At 49.6% G+C, this 25408-nt stretch overlaps 1 protein-coding gene across 1 annotated transcript in view; it reads right to left on the minus strand.

Annotated features, from left to right (window-relative positions):
* Positions 1 to 25212, minus strand: part of LOC144951400 (src kinase-associated phosphoprotein 2-like) — a 42287-nt gene extending 17075 nt beyond the window's left edge. The window contains exons 1-4 of the mRNA XM_078881638.1: positions 25092 to 25212; positions 18299 to 18407; positions 16902 to 16924; positions 10621 to 10731 (exon numbers count right to left, since the gene is read on the minus strand). Coding sequence (XP_078737764.1) covers positions 10621 to 10731; positions 16902 to 16924; positions 18299 to 18407; positions 25092 to 25131 — 283 coding nt within the window. The 5' untranslated portion in view covers positions 25132 to 25212. The remainder of the gene's footprint in view (positions 1 to 10620; positions 10732 to 16901; positions 16925 to 18298; positions 18408 to 25091) is intronic.
* Positions 25213 to 25408: the final 196 nt, after the last annotated feature.

Below are 25408 nucleotides of genomic sequence, written 5' to 3' on the forward strand. Positions count from 1 at the left end.
ACGTGATGTGAGGCCCAGAGTCTTCTAGTGAGTTCTAGAAGGGGTCGTGGCCGAGAGAAAGAGAGCATGTGAGGACGTAGCAGCCCGATTGGCTGGCTAGGTCACGTGACAGCACAGGGTAAGGATGTGGGCCAATGGGGACAGAAGGGACACGTGATGTGAGGCCCAGAGTCTTCTAGTGAGAAGCTTTCGTGACTGCAAGGATTCATATTCTTAGGTTTTTTCGGCAACGTCACGTAGGTAAATTTTTTTAATTATTTTATTTTACTTTTATTAATTTTATTTTTTTACCTACATGACTTTACCGAAAAAACCTAAGAATATTTTATAGTGAGTTCTAGAAGGGGACGTGGCCGAGAGAGAGAGCATGTGAGGACGTAGCAACCCGATTGGCTGGCAAGGTCACGTGACAGGACAGGGTAAAGATGTGGGCCAATGGTGACAGAAGGGACACGTGATGTAAGGCTCAGAGTTTTCTAGAGAGTTCTAGAAGAGGGTGTGGCCGAGAGAAAGAGAGCGTGTGAGGACGTAGCAGCCCGATTGGCTGGCTAGGTCACGTGACAGGATAGGGTAAGGATGTGGGCCAATGGTGACAGAAGGGACACGTGATGTGAGGCCCAGAGTTTTCTAGAGAGTTCTAGAAGAGGGTGTGGCCGAGAGAAAGAGAGCGTGTGAGGATGTAGCAGCCCGATTGGCTGGCTAGGTCACGTGACAGGATAGGGTAAGGATGTGGGCCAATGGTGACAGAAGGGACACGTGATGTGAGGCCCAGAGTTTTCTAGAGAGTTCTAGAAGAGGGCGTGGCCGAGGAGGAGCCGGGCAACGGTGAGGGGCATAAAAGGGAGGTCCTGAGGTCCGATCCGGCCTGTCTACTGGATTGGAACCGGACATGCGACGTCTCTTCGCTCTTGACGCTCGCCATCGTGGGTCAGGCAGTGCGTCAACTGACCTGACCCGGTTACGTAGTTACCCCTGGTGGTTACCGTTATATAGTTATCCCGTTAGTACGTCTTATGTAGTTACCCTGTTGTGGTCATAGAATAAACGTGTTGCTGCCAAAGTCAAGGGTGTCTCTCACGTGAACCCACTACACTAGTACAGCAAATTTGAGTACTCAGATTGTAAATGTTGTGGATTTTCGAGAACTCAGACTGTAAATGTTGTGGATTTGTTGAGAACTCAGATAGTAAATGTTGTGGATTTGTTGAGAACTCAGATAGTAAATGTTGTGGATTTGTTGAGAACTCAGATAGTAAATGTTGTGGATTTGTTGAGAACTCAAATTGTAAATGTTGTGGATTTTTGAGAAGTCAGATTGTATATGTTGTGGATTTTCTGAGACCTCAGATTGTAAATGTCGTGGGTTTTACTCTCCAACACACAACCGATTAGTGCTGTACTCGTGACGAATTGGCCACGTTTTGTTTACGTTACAACCCCTCACCAATTGGCTGTGTCGGGTGGTGGCGGCGGGTTTAACGACAACATTTATATTTACACCATCTAACCACCCCACCCCACCCCACCGCTTATTAAAGGGTATTCTGTTAAGCTAAGACGGGCCTATTTACACTGGCATCCGTGGTGTTTATTCCGCTGTGCGTACACACACACACACAGAGACGCTGGCGGGAGCTTGAGCAACGGGGATTCTGCAGAAGTCAATTAGCGATTATGCATAACGATCTCAGTTACGGCTTAATGAGTTCCCCTTTGTACAAACAACGCGTACGAATTTAAACGTCTGCAGCCGCGATGATTTAATTGCGAGCTTCAAGCTTCACGTACAGAGACACACGCACACGCCGCCGTGTGTCAGCGTGCATGCGACGCAAACACAAAGGTCCCCCCCACAAAGTGTAGCCTCTAACAGACGCATCTTCTTGGTTCTTTCGGTAAAGTCACGTAGAAGGGAAATAATAAAAATAAAACACAATAAAATAATTCTCACGACGTTTCGGCCACAACGCAAGCAGCCGTCCTCAGGTGAAGAACAGGTCTGTCGGAAAGACAGCGTCTGAATGGGCACCACCATGCTTGGCAGCGTATATGGTTTGCTCTGTTTCTTCACCTGAGGACGGCTGCTTGCGTTGTGGCCGAAACGTCGTGAGAATTATTGTATTATGTTTTATTTTTATTATTTCCCTTCTACGTGACTTTATCGAAAGAACCAAGAAGATGAATCCCTGCAGTCACGAAAGCTTTAAATCGAAACTCTAACAGACTGTTGGGGCAAGTGCTGTTAGCGAGTCGCTTACCTACGAAGGTCGGCACGGCACACGACGTATGGGTGGGTGGGTGGCAAGCAGCCACGCCCGGCCGCCTTTGTCTCCCCAGTAGCGATATTTACAGACCGCACCAGGTACTCATTTGAGGCTGAGTCGACCTAGGGGAGTCCCAGGACCCGTACACTTAATCGCGTCGCTCGTCTCGGTAGCCGTGAGCGGGAATCGATTTGGCGTCGCCGCGTTTGTATCGCAGTGCGCTAATCACTGCGCCACCGCTCCTAACTGCACATACAAAGACAAAGATCCCACGTATAGCCTTAACAGACTGTTGGGGCAAGTGCTGTTAGTGTGTATATGGGGAGCGGTAGTGTAGCGGTTAGCGCGCCGCGCTACGAACCTGGCGACCCGGGTTCGATTCCCGCTCACGGCAAACACCCAGTGACGATTATCTAAACCGGTCCTGGGCCTCCCTTAGGTCGACTCAACCTCAAATGAGTACCTGGTGCGGTGTGTAAACATCACCACTAGGGCGACAAAGGCGGTCGGGCGTGGTGCTGGCCACCCACCCCCTCGTGTACCGTTGCGGCCTTCATAGGTGCTCGCTAACAGCACTTGCCCCTACAGTCTGTTAAGGCTACACGGGGGATCTGTGTCTTTGGTGCAACCCACATGTCACCCCAACACAGCCGTCCGGCCGGTTAACCTTCTGACCCCGTGGCCTCTATTGGACATCAGTTTAAAAACAACAACAACCCAAGCGCTTCCCAGCTCATCGGATTTCTCTAATTCTCCTCCTGCCTTAATTCTAATAAAAAGTGTGCCGTACTTGGCCCTTCCCCCCTCTCCAACCATTCTATATACGGAGTGGTAGCTCCTGCAATCTCTCATTTACTTGATACAGCTGTCGTGGCTGTGACGGTTCCACCTGAAGACGGAAGCTTGTGTTGCCTCCGAAACGTCGTGATTTTTATTTTATTTTACTTTTATTAATTTTAATTGTTTTACCTACGTGACTTTACCGACAACACCTAAGAATATGAATATCTCCTCCTGCCGTATCAATTCAACGCTCTCAATCCGTTTCCAGTGAGTGGGGGGCATCACCGCAGTTCTGGACACGTCCGCCAGGCGGCGCTGCGACCACGCAGACCTTGACCGAGACACTTCTTGAAGCTTTGGCGGTCACGTTGCTAACACCCACTCCCCCCCGATGATCCTAGTAGCACAAGTAGCTACATATGTAGCAGCTACGCCCCCCCCCCCCCCCCCACTTTCAAGGGCCCCCCACTTTCAAGGGCGCTCCAAACGCTTTCAAGCTATCAATTCAGGTTCAGTGATTCTGCACTTGCTCTGTTACTATAGTACTATACCGCCTTCGACTTTTATGAACGACTGGGTGTTTAAGGTTAGCGGTGTGAGTGTGTGTTCGTGTGTTGTTCGTGTGTTGTTCGTGTGTGTCTCGGTGTATGTGTGTCTGAGTGTGTGTGTGTCTCGGTGTGTGTGTCTGTGTGTGTGTCTCGGTGTGTGCGCCTGTGTGTGTGCCTGTGTGTGTGCCTGTGTGTGTGCCTGTGTGCGTGTCTTTGCGCATGTGTGTGTATTTGTGTGTGTGTGTCTAGGTGTGTGTGTCTTTGTGCCTGTGTGCGTGTCTTTGCGCGTGTGTGTGTGTCTGTGTTCGTGTGTTGTTCGTGTATTTGTGTGTGTGTGTCTAGGTGTATGTGTGTGCCTGTGTGTGTGTCTGTGTGTGTGTCTGTGTTCGTGTGTTGTTCGTGTATTTGTGTGTGTGTGTGTCTAGGTGTGTGTGTGTGTGTCTGTGTTCGTGTGTTGTTCGTGTATTTGTGTGTGTGTGTGTCTAGGTGTGTGTGTGTGCCTGTGTGTGTGCCTGTGTGTGTGTGTCTGTGTTCGTGTGTTGTTCGTGTATTTGTGTGTGTGTCTAGGTGTGTGTGTGCCTGTGTGTGTGCCTGTGTGTGTGTCTGTGTTCGTGTGTTGTTCGTGTATGTGTGTGTGTGTGTCGAGGTGTATGTGTGTGCCTGTGTGTGTGCCTGTGTGTGTGTCTGTGTTCGTCTGTTGTTCGTGTATGTGTGTGTGTGTGTCGAGGTGTATGTGTGTGCCTGTGTGTGTGCCTGTGTGTGTGTCTGTGTTCGTGTGTTGTTCGTGTATTTGTGTGTGTGTGTAGGTGTGTGTGTGTCTGTGTTCGTCTGTTGTTCGTGTATGTGTCTAGGTGTGTGTGTCTGGGTGTGTGTCTTTGTGCCTGTGTGCGTGTCTTTGCGTGTGTGTGTGTGTGTCTGTGTTCGTGTGTTGTTAGTGTATTTGTGTGGGTGTGTCTAGGTGTGTGTGTGTGTCTGTGTGTGTTCGATTCCCGCTGTCTGTCGAGGCTATACGGGGCATCTTTGCCTATGTTGGTATAGTGAGCGAGTGAGTGAGTGGAGGTGGAGAAGCTGAGTTTGTTGCTTGCTGGAGGCTACGCGTGGGTCTTTCGTTCCGTGACCGTGGCCAGAAGAAGTTCTGTGGGAAGTTTTCTTGGCCTGCACCGGTAACATTCCTACCGTTCCTAGAATCGGACTCCCTCGAGAGAGGATGTGGTCTTCATAACGACAACAACAGCAATAATTGTTGTTGTTCACGCTGCACAGACTTTGTGTTTAGCCGTCGGGCATTACCAGGGTTTGTAAGAAGACTCGCTGCACACACAAAGGCAATGATGCCCCGTGTAGCCTCCACAGAATGTTGGGGCAAGTGCAGTCAGCGAGTAGCACCCTACGAAGGCCGTCACTGCGGCACACGAGGGGGTGTCGTTGCCGGCACCACCACGCCCACATCGCACCAGGTACTCATTTGAGGCTGAGTCGATCTAGGGGAGGCCCTAGGATCCCCCACCACCACCACCACCACACAACTTTTACTCACCCTGTTCCCCAAGCCTATCTTCTATCGCTCTGCCACCCACTCACCCACCCACTCACCCACCCACTCACCCACCCAACCAACCACTCACCCACTCACTCACCCACCCAACCACCCACCTAACCACTCACCCACCCAACCACTCACCCACCTAACCACCCACCCACCCACCCACCGACCCACCCCTCTGCTGTGACTTGTATTTGATGGAAACCGTCTCCATGGCAGGGGTTGTCTCTCAAGCGGAGATGGAAATCACGACAAGATGTGGAGGAATCGATTTGTCTCGATATTCATAAGTGCAGCCATCATCACCACCATCACCACCACCACTGGAATCACCAAAGACAAAGTCTCCCCCCCCCCGTATAGCCTCGACAGACTGTAAGGCAAGTGCTGTTTGCGAGCCGGCCCTGTGGCACGCGAGGGGGTGGGTGGCCAACAGCACCACGCCCGGCCGCATTTGTCTCCCCAGTGGCGATGTTTACTACACATCGCGCCAGGTACTCGTTTGATGCTGAGTCGACCTAGGCGAGGCCCAGGACCGGTTTAGATAATCTTCACCGGTGTTGGTGGCCACGAGCGGGAAACGAACTCGGGTCGCTAGGATCATCACCACCACAATCACCACAATCACCACAATCACTACCACCACAATCACCACAATCACTATCACCACAATCACAATCACCACAATCACCACAATCACTACCACCACAATCACCACCACCACAATCACTACCACCACAATCACCACAATCACTATCACCACAATCACTACCACCACAATCACCACAATCACTATCACCACAATCACTACCACCACAATCACCACCACCACAATCACTACCACCACAATCACCACAATCACTATCACCACAATCACTACCACCACAATCACTACCACCACAATCATCACTATCACCACAATAACTGCCACTACTATCACCAGCACCACAATTACCATCACCACCACCATCACCACCCCAATCACCACCACAATCACCACCACCACAATCACCACCACCACAATCACCACCACCACAATTACCATCACCACCACCCACACAATCTCCAGCACCGCCATCACCATTATCACCATCACCACCACAATCTCCGGCACCACCATCATCACCACTACCACCACCGACCCCATCTCCCTCTGCGCGGCAGTTAAAGCAATGGGGCAAACATTTACTCTTTGGTTCGATCGGTAAAGTCACGTAGGCAAACATTCTTTTATTTTCTACCCACGTGACTTTATTACCGAAAGAACCAAAGAGTATGGATTCCTGCAGTCACGAAAGCTTCAAATCAAGATTCGATGGAGCGAAGTTGATGAAATCCCAGCCACCTCTGCCCACCGCCGGGGTCTGAATGACTCCCACACCGCGGTTGCGTCTGGGATCGGCAGGGTCGGCTGTGGTGAAGAAAAGCGTGGGCACGCCCCCCACCTCGTGCAAACGTGTGGTCCGGCATGGAAGAGTAGGCCAAGTACCATCTCTAGAGCTCCCTCGAAGTGGGAGGCACTTTCCGACGGCAGTGTCACGAGCAGCTGCAGGGTTACTCCATCATCATCGTCATTTAGGGGCCGTCCATAAATGACGTCACGCGATTTTGGACGATTTTTGACCACCCCTCCCCCCTCGTCACACGGCGTCACAAAAAGTCAGAACCCCCCCCCCACTCTCAAATATGACGTCACAAAGCTCTGCCCCCCCCCCCCCAAATAAAACATGCTTCAAATCGCTTTAAACTATTGTCATTGTAGTGCGTATTTAATGCGGCGCTGCACTCTGATGTTGTAGGAGAAAACATTTACTAAAGAGTCTATTTAATTAAGTAGAACGTGTTGTCTATATTTATTTAAAGTTGCGCATTTTGATGTGACGTCACATTTCTCAAACCCCCCCTCCCCTCGTCACACATCGTCACAAATGTCTGACCAGCCCCCTCCCCCCCTAGGTGCGTGACGTCATTTATGGACGGCCCCTTAGAATATTTACTGCCTCGCCTGCCATACAGGAGGTCGTGGGTTCGATCCAGACCCTGACGATGCCTGCTGCTGTATATTTGGAGTTTGCGTGTCTCTCTCTCATCATCATCACGGTGGCTAGGAGATGTTAACTACCTTGCCTGGTCTACAGGAAGTCGTGGGTTCGATCCCGACCCTTGCCTCCTGCTGTATATTTGGAGTTTTTGTGTCTCTCTCTCTCTCATCATCACGGTGGCTAGGAGATGTTAACTACCTCGCCTGGTATACAGGAGGTCGTGGGTTCGATCCAGACCCTGACGATGCCTGCTGCTGTATATTTGGAGTTTGCGTGTCTCTCTCTCTCATCATCATCACGGTGGCTAGGAGATGTTAACTACCTCGCCTGGTGTACAGGAGGTCGTGGGTTCGATCCAGACCCTGACGATGCCTGCTGCTGTATATTTGGAGTTTGCGTGTCTCTCTCTCATCATCATCACGGTGGCTAGGAGATGTTAACTACCTCGCCTGGTCTACAGGAGGTCGTGGGTTCGATCCAGACCCTGACGATGCCTGCTGCTGTATATTTGGAGTTTGCGTGTCTCTCTCTCATCATCATCACGGCGACTAGGAGATGTTAACTACCTCGCCTGGTCTACAGGAGGTCGTGGGTTCGATCCAGACCCTGACGTTGCCTGCTGCTGTATATTTGGAGTTTGCGTGTCTCTCTCTCATCATCATCACGGTGGCTAGGAGATGTTAACTACCTTGCCTGGTATACAGGAGGTCGTGGGTTCGATCCCGACCCTTGCCTCCTGCTGTATATTTGGAGTTTTTGTGTCTCTCTCTCTCTCATCATCACGGTGGCTAGATGTTAACTACCTCGCCTGGTATACAGGAGGTCGTGGGTTCGATCCAGACCCTGACGATGCCTGCTGCTGTATATTTGGAGTTTGCGTGTCTCTCTCTCTCATCATCATCACGGTGGCTAGGAGATGTTAACTACCTCGCCTGGTGTACAGGAGGTCGTGGGTTCGATCCAGACCCTGACGATGCCTGCTGCTGTATATTTGGAGTTTGCGTGTCTCTCTCTCATCATCATCACGGTGGCTAGGAGATGTTAACTACCTCGCCTGGTCTACAGGAGGTCGTGGGGTCGATCCAGACCCTGACGATGCCTGCTGCTGTATATTTGGAGTTTGCGTGTCTCTCTCTCATCATCATCACGGCGACTAGGAGATGTTAACTACCTCGCCTGGTCTACAGGAGGTCGTGGGTTCGATCCAGACCATGACGTTGCCTGCTGCTGTATATTTGGAGTTTGCGTGTCTCTCTCTCATCATCATCACGGTGGCTAGGAGATGTTAACTACCTTGCCTGGTATACAGGAGGTCGTGGGTTCGATCCCGACCCTTGCCTCCTGCTGTATATTTGGAGTTTTTGTGTCTCTCTCTCTCTCATCATCACGGTGGCTAGGAGATGTTAACTACCTCGCCTGGTATACAGGAGGTCGTGGGTTCGATCCAGACCCTGACGATGCCTGCTGCTGTATATTTGGAGTTTGCGTGTCTCTCTCTCATCATCATCACGGTGGCTAGGAGATGTTAACTACCTCGCCTGGTCTACAGGAGGTCGTGGGTTCGATCCAGACCCTGACGATGCCTGCTGCTGTATATTTGGAGTTTGCGTGTCTCTCTCTCATCATCATCACGGCGACTAGGAGATGTTAACTACCTCGCCTGGTCTACAGGAGGTCGTGGGTTCGATCCAGACCCTGACGTTGCCTGCTGCTGTATATTTGGAGTTTGCGTGTCTCTCTCTCATCATCATCACGGTGGCTAGGAGATGTTAACTACCTTGCCTGGTATACAGGAGGTCGTGGGTTCGATCCCGACCCTTGCCTCCTGCTGTATATTTGGAGTTTTTGTGTCTCTCTCTCTCTCATCATCACGGTGGCTAGGAGATGTTAACTACCTCGCCTGGTATACAGGAGGTCGTGGGTTCGATCCAGACCCTGACGATGCCTGCTGCTGTATATTTGGAGTTTGCGTGTCTCTCTCTCATCATCATCACGGCGACTAGGAGATGTTAACTACCTCGCCTGGTCTACAGGAGGTCGTGGGTTCGATCCAGACCCTGACGTTGCCTGCTGCTGTATATTTGGAGTTTGCGTGTCTCTCTCTCATCATCATCACGGTGGCTAGGAGATGTTAACTACCTCGCCTGGTCTACAGGAGGTCGTGGGTTCGATCCAGACCCTGACGTTGCCTGCTGCTGTATATTTGGAGTTTGCGTGTCTCTCTCTCATCATCATCACGGTGGCTAGGAGATGTTAACTACCTCGCCTGGTCTACAGGAAGTCGTGGGTTCGATCCCGACCCTTGCCTCCTGCTGTATATTTGGAGTTTTTGTGTCTCTCTCTCTCTCATCATTATCACGGTGGCTAGGAGATGTTAACTACCTCGCCTGGTATACAGGAGGTCGTGGGTTCGATCCAGACCCTGACGATGCCTGCTGCTGTATATTTGGAGTTTGCGTGTCTCTCTCTCATCATCATCACGGTGGCTAGGAGATGTTAACTACCTCGCCTGGTATACAGGAGGTCGTGGGTTCGATCCCGACCCTTGCCTCCTGCTGTATATTTGGAGTTTTTGTGTCTCTCTCTCTCTCATCATCACGGTGGCTAGGAGGTGTTAACTACCTCGCCTGGTATACAGGAGGTCGTGGGTTCGATCCCGACCCTGACGCCTGCTGCTGCTGTATATTTGGAGTTTGCGTGTCTCTCTCTCTCATCATCATCACGGTGGCTAGGAGATGTTAACTACCTCGCCTGGTCTACAGGAAGTCGTGGGTTCGATCCCGACCCTTGCCTCCTGCTGTATATTTGGAGTTTTTGTGTCTCTCTCTCTCTCATCATCACGGTGGCTAGATGTTAACTACCTCGCCTGGTATACAGGAGGTCGTGGGTTCGATCCAGACCCTGACGATGCCTGCTGCTGTATATTTGGAGTTTGCGTGTCTCTCTCTCTCATCATCATCACGGTGGCTAGGAGATGTTAACTACCTCGCCTGCCATACAGGAGGTCGTGGGTTCAATCCTGACCCTGACGATGCCTGCTGCTGTATATTTGGAGTTTGCGTGTCTCTCTCTCTCATCATCATCACGGTGGCTAGGAGATGTTAACTACCTCGCCTGGTATACAGGAGGTCGTGGGTTCAATCCTGACCCTGACGATGCCTGCTGCTGTATATTTGTAGTTTGCGTGTTTCTCTCTCCCCGTGGTTTTGTGGCTTATTCCCTTGCCACGTTACGAATCGACATCACCCCGCTTTAGAGTCATTTGGCTGCTATACATCCTCCACGTGATGGTAATCCACGTGGTCGACGCTATCGTTTCATGCTAAGAAATAAAATAAAATAAGAGCCGCATGGAAAGTTGAGTGGGCCTTACCCCGGTATTTTTTTTTTACAAAAACAGAGTTAGTTAGTTAGTTAGTGAGTCGATGTTTGTCGTTTACCCTCGTGACCGGCGGCGTCTTCCTGCGCTGCTTCCGAGGGTTCGGAGGTGAGATCCGTTTGGGACGTGGAGCTCACGTCACTGCTCTGCCCGTTGCTCTCCTGATCGCATTCTGCCCGCGGAAGTGACAACATCAACAACAGCAAACAACAACAACAAACAACATCATCAACAACATAAACAACATGAACAACAACATCAGCAACAACATCAACAATAACATCAGCAACATGAACAGCTACAACATCAACAACATCAACAACATCACCACCATCATCAGCAGCTCAGAAGTCAAGTTCTACATTAGCAATGCGAATTGCAAACATCAACAACCAACATCAACAAACAACATCAACAACATCAACAACATCACCATCATCACGAACAGCTCAAACGCCAACAACCACATTACCAATGTGAATTGCAACATGAATAAACAACATCAACAACAATGTCAACAAACATCATCATCAGCTCAAACGTCAACATCTACATTAGCAATGTGAATAACAACAACATCAACAAAAACTTATTGTTATTCCTAAGCCGAACCAACTAGCCCACGATACACTAGTACTAGCTCTACCACTAACTAACCAGTCCCTAGTACTAGCTCTACCACTAACTAACCAGTCCCTAGTACTAGCTCTACCACTAACTAACCAGTCACTAGTACTAACTCTACCACTAACTAACCAGTCCCTAGTACTAGCTCTACCACTAACTAACCAGTCCCTAGTACTAGCTCTACCACTAACTAACCAGTCCCTAGTATTAGCTCTACCACTAACTAACCAGTCCCTAGTACTAGCTCTACCACTAACTAACCAGTCACTAGTACTAGCTCTACCACTAACTAGCCAGTCCCTAGTACTAGCTCTACCACTAACTAGCCAGTCCCTAGTACTAGCTCTACCACTAACTAACCAGTCCCTAGTACTAACTCTACCACTCACTAACCAGTCCCTAGTACTAGCTCTACCACTAACTAACCAGTCCCTAGTACTAGCTCTACCACTAACTAACCAGTCACTAGTACTAACTCTACCACTAACTAACCAGTCACTAGTACTAGCTCTACCACTAACTAACCAGTCCCTAGTACTAACTCTACCACTAACTAACCAGTCCCTAGTACTAGCTCTACCACTAACTAACCAGTCCCTAGTACTAGCTCTACCACTAACTAACCAGTCCCTAGTACTAACTCTACCACTAACTAACCAGTCACTAGTACTAGCTCTACCACTAACTAACCAGTCCCTAGTACTAGCTCTACCACTAACTAGCCAGTCACTAGTACTAGCTCTACCACTAACTAGCCAGTCCCTAGTACTAGCTCTACCACTAACTAACCAGTCCCTAGTACTAGCTCTACCACTAACTAGCCAGTCCCTAGTACTAGCTCTACCACTAACTAGCCAGTCCCTAGTACTAGCTCTACCACTAACTAGCCAGTCACTAGTACTAGCTCTACCACTAACCAGTCCCTAGTACTAGCTTTACCACTAACTAACCAGTCCCTAGTACTAGCTCTACCACTAACTAACCAGTCCCTAGTACTAACTTTACCACTAACTAACCAGTCACTAGTACTAGCTCTACCACTAACTAACCAGTCCCTAGTACTAGCTCTACCACTAACTAACCAGTCCCTAGTACTAACTTTACCACTAACTAACCAGTCACTAGTACTAGCTCTACCACTAACTAACCAGTCCCTAGTACTAGCTCTACCACTAACTAGCCAGTCCCTAGTACTAGCTCTACCACTAACTAACCAGTCCCTAGTACTAGCTCTACCACTAACTAACCAGTCCCTAGTACTAGCTCTACCACTAACTAGCCAGTCCCTAGTACTAGCTCTACCACTAACTAACCAGTCACTAGTACTAGCTCTACCACTAACTAACCAGTCCCTAGTACTAGCTCTACCACTAACTAACCAGTCACTAGTACTAGCTCTACCACTAACTAACCAGTCACTAGTACTAGCTCTACCACTAACTAACCAGTCCCTAGTACTAGCTCTACCACTAACTAACCAGTCCCTAGTACTAGCTCTACCACTAACTAACCAGTCCCTAGTACTAGCTCTACCACTAACTAGCCAGTCACTAGTACTAGCTCTACCACTAACTAACCAGTCACTAGTACTAGCTCTACCACTAACTAGCCAGTCCCTAGTACTAGCTCTATCACTAACTAACCAGTCCCTAGTACTAGCTCTACCACTAACTAGCCAGTCCCTAGTACTAGCTCTATCACTAACTAACCAGTCCCTAGTACTAGCTCTACCCTGAACTATATCATCAGCAGAGTGAGGCTGGTCAAGCGAATGCCGCTGCATTGCCAGCCGATGTCACTGGCAAGACGACTCCTAAATAACGCGGTCAACAAGCCCCCCACGTGACCCTAGCCCTCCCCGTGGTGACCCCGTGGTGACCCCGTGGTGACCCCCCCGTGGAGACCCCTAGGTGACGCCTAGGTGACCCTCGTGGGGACCCCCGTGGTGACCCCGTGGTGACCCCGTGGTGAACCCCGTGGTGACCCCTCCGTGGTGATCCTGTGAGTACCGCGAGGTGACCCCCGTGGAGACCCCGTGGTGACCCCTAGGTGACCCTATGTGGGTACCAAGTGGTGACCCCGTGATTACCCCGTGGTGATCACCTAGGTGACCCTGTGGTGACCCCGTGACTAACCCCGTGGTAACCCCTAGGTGACCCCGTGGTGACCCCCCCATGGAGACCCCGTGGTAACCCCGTGGTGACCCCCCCGTGGAGACCCCATGGTGACCCCCTGTGGTGACCCCCCCGTGGTGACCCCTAGGTGACCCTATGTGGGAACCCCGTGGTGACCCCGTGTGGTGACCCCCCCGTGGTGACCCCTAGGTGACCCCGTGTGGTCCACGCGTCTCGGCTGGCCTCGCTGCTGATGACCACCGCCCGAGGCGGGGACCGGGCGTCACGGCTCTTGTCAACCGCGCGTCAACCCGGCAGCTCAAGACAAAGACCCCCCGTATAGCCTCGGCACACCTTTGGGGCAAGTGCTGTTAGCGATTGACACCTATGAAGGCCGGCACCACGCCCGGCCGCCTTTGTCTCCCCCAGTAGCGATGTTGTACACGCCGCACCGGGTACTCATTTGAGGCTGAGTCGACCTAGGCGGAGGCCCAGGACCAGTTCAGATAATCGTCAGCTGGCGTTGGTGATGGCCGTGAGCGGGATTCGAACTCAGGCGGTAGCCAGGTTCGTAGAGTAGCGCGCCAACTGCTGCACCACCGCTCCCTATCGCCTGTTGCTAAACACATGCAATAATCCATATATATGTAACGCGTATGCATACTGCCTTAAATGAGTACCTAGCCCTGCGTGTAAGCTTTGCCGCTAGGGAGACAAAGGCGGCCGGGCGTGGTGCTGGCCGCCAAACTCCCTCGTGTGCTGTTCCGGCATTCATAGGTGCTCGCTAACAGCACTTGCCCCTACGGTCTGTTCGTGGTTGTATGGGTGATCTTTGTCTTTTGTATTAATGATGATGATGATTGCACTCTGGATTGTTTGTATATGTTTACGTTTAACTTCTTTCGCACCGTACGTAGCCAAGGTGCGGGGAGAAGAACACATTACCCAAACACACAAAAAATAAGTTTTAAAGAAATACGATTTCAATCTAGACGATGATGTAAAAGTGCATAGCCCCAGTGGCGTACTAATATCGATAGGAAGAGACCCATTAGAGACCCACAGAGATCCATAGACTCGTATAGAACCATATGGAGTCGTAGAGACCCATAGAGACCCATACTCATACCTATGTTGAACTTCTTTCGCACCGTACGTACCCACCCGTGTTAATCACAGGTGCGCGGGGGGGGGGGTTGGTTTTGATGTTTAAAATAACACTGGTCAACAAAAAAAACAACAACATCAACAACATCACCATCATCACGAACAGCTCAAACGCCAACAACCACATTACCAATGTGAATTGCGACGTAAATAATCAACAACAATTACACTATGAGATCTCTTTTACCAGTGGCAAAATATAATGGTAGGTTTTTACCCTTTAAACTGGTACAAAACTGACACCTTTATTCAAGGCATCATGTTTGCAATGACCACAACACAAGTAGTCAATAAAGCAAACAAAAAGAAGCAACTCTGATAAGGATAATAATATGCACTGTCCTTGAAGTTGATTGGCCCACACCCGAGACGGCTTTCTTTAGAGCCTAGTCCCCATTGGTGTAGGGCCAGATGACACCAGAAGGCGTATCCTTATCAGAGTTGCTTCTTTTTGTTTGCTTTATTGACTACTTGTGTTGTGGTCATTGCAAACATGATGCCTTGAATAAAGGTGTCAGTTTTGTACCAGTTTAAAGGGTAAAAACCTACCATTAAATCAACAACAATGTCAACAAACATCAACATCAGCTCAAACGTCAACATCTACATTAGCAATGTGAATAACAACGACATCAACAAAGACTAATATCACTGGTCAACAAAAAAAGAAATTCTGGTCTGGACTTTTGCAGCTGTTTTAAACTAATCTCAGGGTGCTGATTCCAAATCTGATCTCAGATTTGCTCCATCACATCTCATTTTAATACTATCGGCATACCCCGTTTTCATAGATTATACCCGAAATTAACTCTGTCACTTATGATTGCAAGTTGTTGCGAGTCAGTGACTGCTTTCGTGTTAAAATATGGTGCTGTATTTAAAAAATAAAATTAAAAAACATCCGTTTAATCGGAAAGCGTGTTCAGCCATGTTCAATTGTCATCGATGCAGCGTTTGCCCCACTCTTACCATGCCCTCTGCTGTGTCTCTCCTAGCGCCTACCTTTTATACGACTTGCCCCAAACCTCGCTTCGTGTTGCGTCAGTGCTAAGTGCAAATGTGCAACGTCCTTTCGTCTTGGGGAGTTTGACGGTGCTTCCCTTTTCGTGCGCTGAACCGCAGCGCATTTCGAAACACTGTGACTGCACGTGCGATGCTGCGATGCGTTTGCATTTCTTGAACTTTGCACCGCGATTGTATTTTTGTTCCACCATTGGTACCTCATTTGCAAGTAAAAAAAATGATAATTGTTTTTTTTACCCTTTTATCTGGCAACAAAACTGACACCTTTTTTTTACGAGGAGTCATGTTTGCATAGACCACAATACCTGCAGCCATAATGCAAACAAAAAACATAACTCTGATAATGTATGCACTGTCCTTGAAGTTGAGGTACCAATGGTGTAAATGCTTACCCCGAGCTCTCATACTCTGATGGTACATTGTCTTTGAGTTGTGCGCCTTTTGGCGTCATCTGGTACAACACCATGTGAGACTGGGCTCTAAGGAAAGCTGTCTCGGGTGTGGACCAATCAACTTCAAGGACAGTGCATACATTATCAGAGTTGTGTTTTTTGTTTCCATTATGACTGCAGGTATTGTGGTCTATGCAAACATGACTCCTTGTACAAAAGGTGTCAGTTTTGTTGCCAGATAAAAAGGTATAAAAACAATGATCATATTTTTGTTGTTGTTGTTGTTGTTCACTGTTTGTCGTCGTTGTTGTTGTTGTTGTGACGTTCTTCTGGTCTCAGTGCGCGACATCGTTGCGTTCCGACTTACGAACCCCTTAGATCTTCTTGGTTCTTTCGGTAAAGTCACGTAGAATGGAAATAATAAAATAATAAAAATAAAACATTATAAAATAATTCTCACGACGTTTCGGCCACAACGCAAGCAGCCGTCTTCAGGTGAAGAACAGGTCTGTCGAGAAGACAGAGTCTGAACCTCTTAGACTTACGAACGCGGCTCGGGAACGAATTGTGTTTGTAAGTCGATGACCACCCGTATGCATATTTATATATTTTTTTATTAAAGGCTACACACACACACAGTGCGTCTTGTTATCATCAAGCAAGGTTTTGAGTTTGTTGTTGTTAATGAATTGTGTTAATTGTTAATAATTGTGTTAATAGTTATTAATTGGGTATTGATAACTAATTGATGGTAACTAGTTAATTAATTAAGTTATTGTTAATGCATCGATGCACATAATTGCTTATTCATTGTTGATTAATTGTTGTTAATCAATTAACCAATTGCTAATTAATGAATTGTTAATTAATTGTGCTTGTGCACCACTGCCAAACGCAACGGCAGCAAAAAACACTGTCGCGTTTGCATTTAAGCGTGAATAGCTGAGGCTTATTCGATTGCGTAGCCACACGAATGATGAACAATGAACGCACGGTGCGCGTCAGGATGATGGACTCACCTTTTGCAAAAACATCTGGGTACCTGCAGTCAGACAGACGCACAAAACAGACAGACAGACACACAGACAGACACACAGACAGACACACAGACAGACACATACACAGGCAGACAGGCACGCAGACAGACACGCTGAGATTTTGCACGAAATACGAACATTTGTAAAAACTCTTGAGTTTAACACGTAGCAGGCTTTCGCGACCAATATTATTCATAATAAACGTGTTTTGGGTTCAGATCGCGTTATTTATAAATGTGTCGTAACCTTCCACCACCCGACACGGCAAATCAGCAAAAAAAAGTGTCATGTTGACAAAAGACAAAATAGTTCACTGCTTTAGCCCACCGGTGTGTTGAACCGTGAAACCACAAAAAAAATTGTAAATGTTGTGGTTTCACGCTTCAACACACCGGTGGGCTAAAGCAGTGAACTATTTGTCTTTTGTCAACGTGACACTTTTTTGCTGATTGGCCGTGTCGGGTGGTGGAGGGTTAAGACACATTTATAAATAACGCGATCTAAACCCAAAAACGTTGATTATGAATAACTCTTGATTTGAAGCTTTCGTGACCGCAGCAATCCATACTCTTTGGTTCTTTCGGTAAAGTCACGTGGGTATAAAATAAATCACGACGTTTCGGGCGCAACACAAGCGTCCGTCATCAGGTGGGAAAGGATTGTAGCCTGTGGCCAAACCACGAGAAGGGGAGTTCAAGAGTCGAGGAGGGGAATGACGCGCCGCGGAATGGAGGAAGAAAGGGGAGAGGCGAGGAGAGACGAGGAGGAGGAAGAGGAAGGACAGGGAATTGGAGGAGGAACGAAGGAACGAGAGTGGAGGGTGCAGCAGAGACGAGCAGAGGGAGGGGGATGATGTGGCAGCTGCTGCTGCTGCTGCACGTAGCAGCGTCTGTTTTCAGGGTGGGCGGGGAAAGGGGAGGGGCTTAGAAGTGGCGGGGGTGAGCCACACACCGAGGTCACGTGGTTTCCGGGAGGTTGAGTTAGATCGAGAGAGAGAGAGAGAGGCAGCCAACTGACACCTTTATACGAGGCATCATGTTTGCAATAACCACAACACAAGTAGTCAAATTGCAAACAAAAAGAAACAACTCTGATTATGATAATGATATGCACTGTCCTTGAAGTTGATTGGTCTACACCCGAGACAGCTTTTCTTAGAGCCTAGTCTCACATGGTGTTGGACCAGTTGACGCCAAAAGGCGTACAACTCAAAAACAGCGCACTATCGGAAAGGGTAAAAACCTATCGCTATATTTTACCACTGGTAAAGGAGGTCTCATCGTGTTCACATGTTTTGTTGTAGCACCCTGTATATATATACACCCATAAAACATGCGAAGGGTGTAGCGGGGGTGGGGGGTTTATATTTGTTTTCGTACCGAAACTTCAGCTCATTGAGAGTCTTGAGGAGCGCCTCCCTCCGCTCTTTGCATTTCTTCCCGAGCGATTTCTCCGACGCGAGCGCTTCCGACAGGAATTGCTCCAACTCTTCCGGAGCAGAGACGGAGGAGAGATACGTGACACCACCATCCATCATCAACACTCTCCGCACGTTCATCGATAAATACATTTGGATAAATATATTGAACATCCACACCGCCCCCACCACCAACACCAACACCACGACATTCGCCACGAAGTGACGGTGACGTCCCCACGGCGCCTGTGCCAGGCTAGGTGCACTTTGAGGCTACCACGTGAAGTGTCGAAGGCCTCGCTGGCAGACCCAGCAGGTGCCCATGGGTTGGCTGACTGAGATGACCGGTAGATGCACCACCAGCTGTACCCCCTACTGTGCCAGGCTAGGTGCAGGAGGAGGTCTCGGGACAGACCCTGCAGGTGCCATGGGTTGGCGACTGAGATGACCGGTAGATGCACCACCAGCTGTACCCCCTACTGTGCCAGGCTAGGTGCACCGCCTGTGCCCCCTACTGTGTCAACTTGCTGTGCTTTAGCCACCCGGCGCTCCGCTCACACACACTTACACAAAGATAAAAGACAAAGATCCCCCGTATAGCCTTAACAGACTGTAGGGGCAAGTGCTGTTAGCGAGCACCTACACTTACACACACACACTTACACACACACTTACACACACATACGTACAGACACAAACACACACTTACAGACACACACACACACTCACACACACACATACACACACACACTGACACACACACACTTATAATGATTGAGTCCATTCATTTCCTATTGCAAGGCGACTGAAAGTCACGTGGCTCGTTTACTTAAAGCAGCGATGACCTTGATCTGCCCAACCGAGACAATTAGCCGCGTTAATGATCAACTCGTCATGATGGACGCGACTCGACCAAGAACGCCCTCATTGCCGCCGTCCCCCGCATCAATTCACGGCAATACGCAACATACGCGGGACGTTCGTCCAACGTTGGCATGGGACGTTGGATAAACGTTGGCATGCGACGTTGGCCCAACGTTGGCATGGGACGTTGGCATGGAACGTTGAACAAACGTTTGCGAAACGTTGGCGTGGGACGTTCGTCCAACGTTGGCATGGAACGTTGGATAAACGTTGGCATGGAACGTTGGATAAACGTTGGCATCGAACGTTGGATAAACGTTGGCATGGAACGTTGGATAAACGTTGGCATCGAACGTTGGATAAACGTTGGCATGGAACGTTCGTAACAACGTTGGCATCGAACGTTGGATAAACGTTGGCATCGAACGTTGGATAAACGTTGGCATGGAACGTTGGATAAACGTTGGCATCGAACGTTGGATAAACGTTGGCATGGAACGTTGGATAAACGTTGGCATCGAACGTTGGATAAACGTTGGCATGGAACGTTCGTAACAACGTTGGCATCGAACGTTGGATAAACGTTGGCATGGAACGTTCGTCCAACGTTGGCATGGAACGTTCGTAACAACGTTGGCATGGAACGTTGGATAAACGTTGGCATGGAACGTTGGATAAACGTTGGAATGGAACGTTGGACAAACGTTGGCATGGAACGTTGGATAAACGTTGGAATGGAACGTTGGACAAACGTTGGCATGGAACGTTGGATAAACGTTGGCATCGAACGTTCGTCACACGTTGGCATGGAACGTTCGTAACAACGTTGGCATGGACCGTTGGATAAACGTTGGCATGGAACGTTCGTCCAACGTTGGCATGGAACGTTCGTAACAACGTTGGCATGGAACGTTGGATAAACGTTGGCATGGAACGTTGGATAAACGTTGGCATGGAACGTTCGTAACAACGTTGGCATGGGACGTTGGATAAACGTTGGCATCGAACGTTGGATGAACGTTGGCATCGAACGTTGGATAAACGTTGGCATCGAACGTAGGATAAACGTTGGCATGGAACGTTCGTAACAACGTTGGCATCGAACGTTGGATTAACGTTGGAATGGGACGTTGAACAAACGTTGGAGCATCGTTGGCATGGAACGTCGGTCCAAGGTTGTGCTAACGTCGTAATGGAACGTTGATTCGACGTTGGCGCGACGTTCGCATGTTTACTGGGTATGTGTTAGCCCCTTGGTAGAGGGAGACATCTGTGATTCGGCTCCGATTGACTTTGCCCACGTCAGCAATTGTTTCTCGATGTGGTCGTCCCACCTGATGGCGGATGATTGTGTTGCGTTTTATCTTCTACCCACGTGACTTGACCGAAAGAATCAAAGAGTATGGATCTCTGCAGTCACGAAAAACTTCAAATCTAGACTGATTTGGCTGTTGGGGTCAAGGTGGATTCAAAGTCAAAGCGGATATTTGCTCACACGCCGCGGTGGCTAGGAGATGTTAACTACCTCGCCTGGTATACAGGAGGTCGTGGGGTCGATCCCGACGCTGACGCCTGCTGCTCTATATTTGGAGTTTGCGTGTTTCTCTCTCTCATCATCATCACGGTGGCTAGGAGATGTTAACTACCTCGCCTGGTGTACAGGAGGTCGTGGGTTCGATCCCGACCCTGACGCCTGCTGCTGTATATTTGGAGTTTGCGTGTCTCTCTCTCTCATCATCATCACGGTGGCTAGGAGATGTTAACTACCTCGCCTGGTATACAGGAGGTCGTGGGTTCGATCCCGACCCTGACGCCTGCTGCTGTATATTTGGAGTTTGCGTGTCTCTCTCTCTCATCATCATCACGGTGGCTAGGAGATGTTAACTACCTCGCCTGGTATACAGGAGGTCGTGGGTTCGAACCCGACCCTGACGCCTGCTGCTGTATATTTGGAGTTTGCGTGTCTCTCTCGCTCTCCTCGTGGTCGCGTGGAATTTTCCCCGGGTCCTCCGGGTTTTTCCCTCCACGTTTAGAATCGACATCACGCGTATTAGAGTGTTTGACTGCTATACATTTTCACATGACGATGATGATGATAAACCCACTTCGTTGAGCTGTCTTTCATCGGTGATCACCAGCTCGATTCAGAAAAAGAGCTTACATATCAAGCTCAGTGGGCCAGGGGAGACAAAGGCGACCGTGCGTGGTTCTGGAACCCACCCCCCTCGTGCTCGCTAACAAGTTGCAGCACTTGCCCCAAGAGTCCGTTAAAGGCTATATGGGGGACCTTTACCTTTGTATAATGGAACTCAGTTTAGCGCCCATCGCGATGAACCGGGCAAGTTTCTATTTCCACCCACCGTGTTTTAACCCCTTATCGAACCTGTGCCGGAACTCCCCTAGGTCGACTCAGCCTCAAATCGAGTGCATTACCTTATACGGTGCGTAAATATCTCAGTACTGGGGGGGGGGAGGAGAGACAAAGGCGGCCCTACGTGTTTAACGAAACATTTATATTTACATGGTCTAACCCCCCCCCCCCCAAAAAAAACTATATTACTTGCCCCAACAGTTTGTGAAGGCTATACGGGGACCCTTTAGCTTTGTATATCTGTACCTGCACAATCGTTGTGTTTTTCTTTTCATTTTTACATGGCCGGAAACCGCATTAGGACGTAAAAGAAATACCTAAGCAGTTACTGGTGTTCCGCACACAAAGATAAAAAGACAAAGATCCCCTATATAGCCTTAACAGACTGTAGGGGCAAGTGCTGTTAGCGAGCACCTATGAAGGCCGCACCGGTACACGAGGGGGTGGGTGGCCACCATCACGCCCGACCGCCTTTGTCTCCCCAGTAGCGATGTTTACTACACACCGCACCAGGTACTCATTTGAGGCTGAGTCGACCTAGGGGAGGCCCAGGACCGGTTCAGATAATCGTCACCGGTGTTGGCCGTGAGCGGGAATCGAACTCGGGTGGCCGGGTTCGTAGCGCAGCGTAGCGCTAACCGCCACACCACCGCTCACACACAGACAAACATATAACACGATTCCGATGATAATAATGATGATGATGATCACAACATTAGACGGTCCGCACATTTGCAAGCAGCCAACTGGAGTAGAATGGACCTGCGACCCCCATAGGCCACTAACGGGGGTGGTAGGGTGGACATTCCACATTATCATGACGGGTGCCCAGTAGAATAGAGACTACTCATTGTGTCGACTGCAATGGGATGATGATGATGACGACGACGAAGAAGGTGATGACGGTGGAACAACAGCGAGTGGTTTAAAGGCTGAGTCGACCTAGGGGGAGTTCCTGCACGGGTTCAGAAAGTTTTTGTTTTTCCACTGATGTTAACCCGTGGTTGGAAAGTGGTAAGCGGGCGCGAACCACTTTCCGTAATACAAAGGTCACCCGTATAACTTTCAACACACTCTTGTGGGGCAAGTGCTGTGCTTGTAAGCGAACACATCTGAAGGTGTTCGCGCGAGGGGGGTGGGTGGCTAGCGCCACGCCCGGTCGCCTTTGTCTCCCCAGCGGCAATGTTTACACACCGCACTAAGTATTTATTTGAGGCTGAGTCGACCTAGGAGATGCCCAGGACCGGTTCGCCGATAATCGTTACTGGTGTTGGCCGTGAGCGGGAATCGAACCCGGGTTCGCCAGGTTCATAGCGAAGGGCGTTAACCGCTACACTACCGCTCCTAACACACCCACACACACTCCCACACACTCACACACACTCTCACACAGTCTCACACTTGTACACACAACCACACACACTCTCACACTCACAAACACTCTCACACTCACTCACACACACCCACACACACCCACACACACTCTCACACACCCACACACACTCTCACACTTGTACACACAACCACACACACTCTCACACTCACAAACACTCTCACACTCACTCACACACACCCACACACACCCACACACACTCTCACACTTGTACACACACCCACACACACTCTCACACTCACACACACTCTCACACTCACACCCACCCACACACACTCTCACACACACCCACACACACTCACACACACCCACACACACTCTCACACACCCAAACACACTCTCACACAGTCTCACACTTGTACACACACCCACACACACTCTCACACGCACACACACTCTCACACACTCTCACACAGTCTCACACTTGTACACACACCCACACACACTCTCACACAATCTCACACACTCTCACACAGTCTCACACTTGTACGCACACCCACACACACTCTCACACTCACACACTCTCTCACACTCACACACACCCACACACACTCACACACACCCACACACACTCTCTCACACTTGTACACACACACACACCCACACACACTCTCACATTTACACACACACTCTCACACACAATTACACACACACATTATCACACACCCACACCCTCTCTCACACGCACACCCACACACACTCACACACACCCACACATACTCACACACACCCACACACACTCTCACACACCCACACACATTCTCACACACCCACACACTCTCACACTTGTACACACACTCACACACCCACACACACTCACACATTTACACACACACTCTCACACACAATCACACACACATTATCACACACAATCTCTAACACGCACTCACACTTACAAAGATCCCCGGTATAGCTAAAGCAGAATCTTGGACAAGTGTTGTTAGCGAGCACCTATGAAGGCCGGTACGGCACACGAGGGGGTGGGTGGCCAGCACCACGCCCGGCCGCCTTTGTCTCCCCAGTGGCGATGTTTACACACCGCACCAGGTACTCATTTGAGGCTGAGTCGACATAGGGGAGGCCCAGGACCGGTCCAGATAATCGTCACTGATGTTGGCCGTGAGCGGGAATCGAACGCACACTCACACACACAGACACACACAAAGACAAAGATCCCCCGTATAGCCTTTACAGACTGCATGGGCAAGTGCTGTTAGCGAGACACACACACACACCCAGTCTCACACACACCCCTACTCTCATACGCACAATCTCTCCCATCCACTCTCACACTTACACACACACACTTACACACACTTTCACACTTACACCCACTCTCACACTTACACAACACACTTACACCCACTCTCACACTTACACTCACACCTACTCTCACACACACAATATCGCACACCCACTCTCACACTTACACCCACTCTCACCCTTACACCCACTCTCACACTTACACACACACACTTACACCCACTCTCACACTTACACCCACACCTACTCTCACACACACACAATCTCGCACACCCACTCTCACACTTACACCCACTCTCACCCTTACACCCACTCTCACACTTACACACACACACTTACACCCACTCTCACACTCACACCCACACCTCCTCTCACACACACACAATCTCGCACACCCACTCTCACACTTACACCCACTCTCACCCTTACACCCACTCTCACACTTACACACACACACTTACACCCACTCTCACACTTACACCCACACCTACTCTCACACACACACAATCTCGCACACCCACTCTCACACTTACACCCACTCTCACACTTACACACACACACTTACACCCACTCTCACACTTACACTCACACCTACTCTCACACACACACAATATCGCACACCCACACCCACGCTCACACCCACTCTCACACTCACACCCACACAGATTCTCACACACACACACACACAATCTCGCACACCCACACCCACGCTCACACTTACATACACACTTACACCCACTCTCACACTTACACCCACTCTCACACTCACACACACACCTACTCTCACACACACACACACACCATCTCGCACACCCACACCCACTCTCACACGTACGGCACTCGCTCGCACTCACTCAATGTTACCTTCCAACAGATTCTTCACGTCGTCAGGAATAGACGACATCGTCCCCGACTTTCCCGACAGAGTAGCAGTGGAGAGAGAGAGAGCGAGGAGAGCGAGAGCTGTACCGACTTAAGCTCTTCCCACTCGAACGGCTCGAGAGGGGGCCACGGGGAAGGAAGAGGGAGGAAGGGAGGGAGACGTTGACCCCTCTCTCTATTTCTCTACAAAGGGGAAGGAAGTGACGGTGCAAGGCTTGCGTTGGCTTCTTGCTTCTTGGCTGCGCTGTCGTGAAGTTGAAGTGGGGAGCGTTTTTTGTTTTTCGTGTCTTGGCTTTTTG

The sequence above is a fragment of the Lampetra fluviatilis genome, chromosome 62, assembly GCF_964198595.1.
Source record: "Lampetra fluviatilis chromosome 62, kcLamFluv1.1, whole genome shotgun sequence".
Taxonomy (NCBI): domain Eukaryota; kingdom Metazoa; phylum Chordata; class Hyperoartia; order Petromyzontiformes; family Petromyzontidae; genus Lampetra; species Lampetra fluviatilis.